A 2352-nucleotide genomic window follows, 5' to 3' on the forward strand; every position below is an offset into this window, starting at 1 on the left:
CGAGGCGCACGTAGTGCGCGGGGATCACCAGGGTGGGCATGACGTTGCGGTAGACGCTGTCCTTAAGGTGGTCGATGGAGCCACAGAAGATGAGCTGCCCCGCCTGGCTGAGCGACGGCGGCCGCGCCAGCTGGTCCACCGACTGAGACAGCAGGAAGTCGGGGGTCTTGCTCTCGGCCGCCCCCTTGTGGCCCAGGTAGTGCTCGAAGGGCGGTGGCGGCGAGGGCGGCTCCTGCAGGAAGGCCGCGGTCCCCGAGGGCCCCCGCCGGTACTCCTCCAGGCCTGGCTCCAGCCCGCCGGGACCCTCGACGGAGCGGGCGCCCTTGAGCCCGGCGCCCTCGCCCCCGCGGGCACCCGGAGGCTCGGCGGCTGGGCGGCCGGCGGAGCGCGGCTTGGCACGGAAGAAGTCGTCCCGGGAGGCGGCCAAGTCACGGGAGCTGGAGAAGGCTGAGTGGAGGGGGCCTGGAGGCGGAGCCTCGGGATCCCCTGACGGGGCTGGCTCCAGGGGTCCCCCACAGATGAGGTGCAGCTGGGACATAGAGGTGGCCTGGTCCCTTTTGTTACCGTCAGAGGGCCCGGAGAGCTGCAGCTTGCGGTGCTGTTGCCTCGGCTTCAGGCAGCGCCTCCTGGAGACGGGACAGAGCGGGACCGTCAAGGAAAGGGTGGAGGCCAGAGCAGCTCCCTAAACCCGCAGTTGGAAGATGGGGGATGGATATAGTTGGAGGAGTGGGGACAGTGCCTGGGACTCAAGAGAGAGGTTGGGGAGCCCAGATGGGTCCTGGGAGAGGTGTGCGGAAAGAGCTTGAGAGTCTGTGGGGGGAGCAGCCAGCAGCTGTGCCCATTTGGGCCTCCCTCGGCATAAACTGCACTCCTTGGGACATAGCAGGTGCGGTGAGAGCTGGGGAGAAGCACCTAAGCCAACCAGGGGCATGTGTGGCCTGAGGACCCCTGAAAGTGACGGCTGGGTGGTAGAAGCGGCCACAGAGTGTCCCTGGAGGGGCCTGGCCTGCAGCTCCTGCCTCCTCTCCCCCGTCTTTTGGTCTTTGCATGTGCATATGCAGTGCTTTCCTGTCAGGCCTTGAGGATCGAAGTTGTGTTTTATGCATCTTTGGGGCCTCGAGCACCCAGCACAAGACCAGGCATGGAGCTGGCCTCAGTCAGTGCCTGGGATGAGAGGAGGATTGGGAAGCAGTCGGAGGGGATGCGGGGCATTCACCGGCAGTAGTAGATGAGCAGACACAGCAGAATGAGCACCAGCAGAGCCAGAGCTGCCAGGATGGTGAGCAGGAAGATGGTGTGGTAGGTGCCGATGTCCTGGATGCCCGACGTGATGGTCACCAGCCCTGTGCGGGGCAAGAGCTTAGCATTCCCAGGTGTGGATGTCCCTCCTGCCGTTCAGAAGGAGTCCACTCTCCCAGCCTCCCTTTCTACCACCCACCGCCCCTGCTGTTCCCCCACTCTCACCAGCCGTGGGGGAGGCCATGGCAGCCGCCCAGTACCCCAGCTGAGGGGAGATGAAGGTCCAGTAGAGCTGCCGGCCTTCCTTCCGGATCACACCAGTGCCATTGCGTACCCACAGCCCTGGGAGAGGCAAGGGTTTCATCAAACTCAGTGTCCCCCCAACTTAAGTCCCACTTTCTTTCCCCAAACTCTAGCACCTGCACCTCCTTGAAGCACTCACCACTCTTGGGGTCGAACCTCCAGGCTGGAATGCTGGTGCCCACTGTGAGGGCACGAGGCTCTGAGGGCACAGGCAGGGACAGGTGAATGGGGCCTGAGAGCGGCACCTCTGTCCCATTACCTGCCAGCAGGTGCACGCTCACAGCAGCCACGGGCATCAGTTCCAGCCAGGAGCTATTGCCTGCAGGAAGGGGACACAAGGGATGAGGGTTAAATCCTGGTGGGGGGAACATCCCTTCCATGGCTGGCACCCAGCATACCTGAGCTGGAGGCCTCCGTGCCCAGGAAGGCAGGGAAAGCCCACATTTCGTGCTGGGTGCTGGCAGGTGTGAGCGAGGCCCAGAGCTGGCTGTAGGTAGAGCTGACAGGTAGGCGGGCAGCCCGGCGCTGGAACTGCACCCAGGGCTGGGAGCGGGCACCTGGATGGAAAGAGGGGCTGCAGTGGCCTGGCCAGGGACAAGGGTCCCCAGGGACCAGAGCAGAAAGCAAGTATCTAAAGAAAAGGGGAGCCAATGGGTTAGGCCACTTGGGAAGGCCAGGAAGGGTGGTGACTTTGGGGAGAGAACTGGGCAGGCTTAGAATGATAACCTAGAAGGGACATGGACCTGTAATCTTCTGGTCCTGGCTGTGTGACCCCCGAGCAAGTTACTTGCTCTCTTGGGAACACTCTTT

General features: G+C 63.4%; 1 protein-coding gene across 1 annotated transcript in view; it reads right to left on the bottom strand.

Annotated features, from left to right (window-relative positions):
- FAM171A2 (family with sequence similarity 171 member A2) overlaps positions 1-2352 on the bottom strand; it is a 9251-nt gene that overhangs the window by 829 nt on the left and 6070 nt on the right. The window contains 6 exon segments of the mRNA XM_007455115.1: position 1; positions 4-626; positions 1217-1343; positions 1465-1581; positions 1682-1861; positions 1941-2099. The exon segment at position 1 is cut by the window's left edge and continues 829 nt beyond it. Of these exon segments, the coding sequence (XP_007455177.1) occupies position 1; positions 4-626; positions 1217-1343; positions 1465-1581; positions 1682-1861; positions 1941-2099 (1207 nt within the window).

The sequence above is a fragment of the Lipotes vexillifer genome, unplaced genomic scaffold, assembly GCF_000442215.2.
Source record: "Lipotes vexillifer unplaced genomic scaffold, Lipotes_vexillifer_v1.1 scaffold1639, whole genome shotgun sequence".
NCBI classification, from domain to species: Eukaryota; Metazoa; Chordata; class Mammalia; order Artiodactyla; family Lipotidae; genus Lipotes; species Lipotes vexillifer.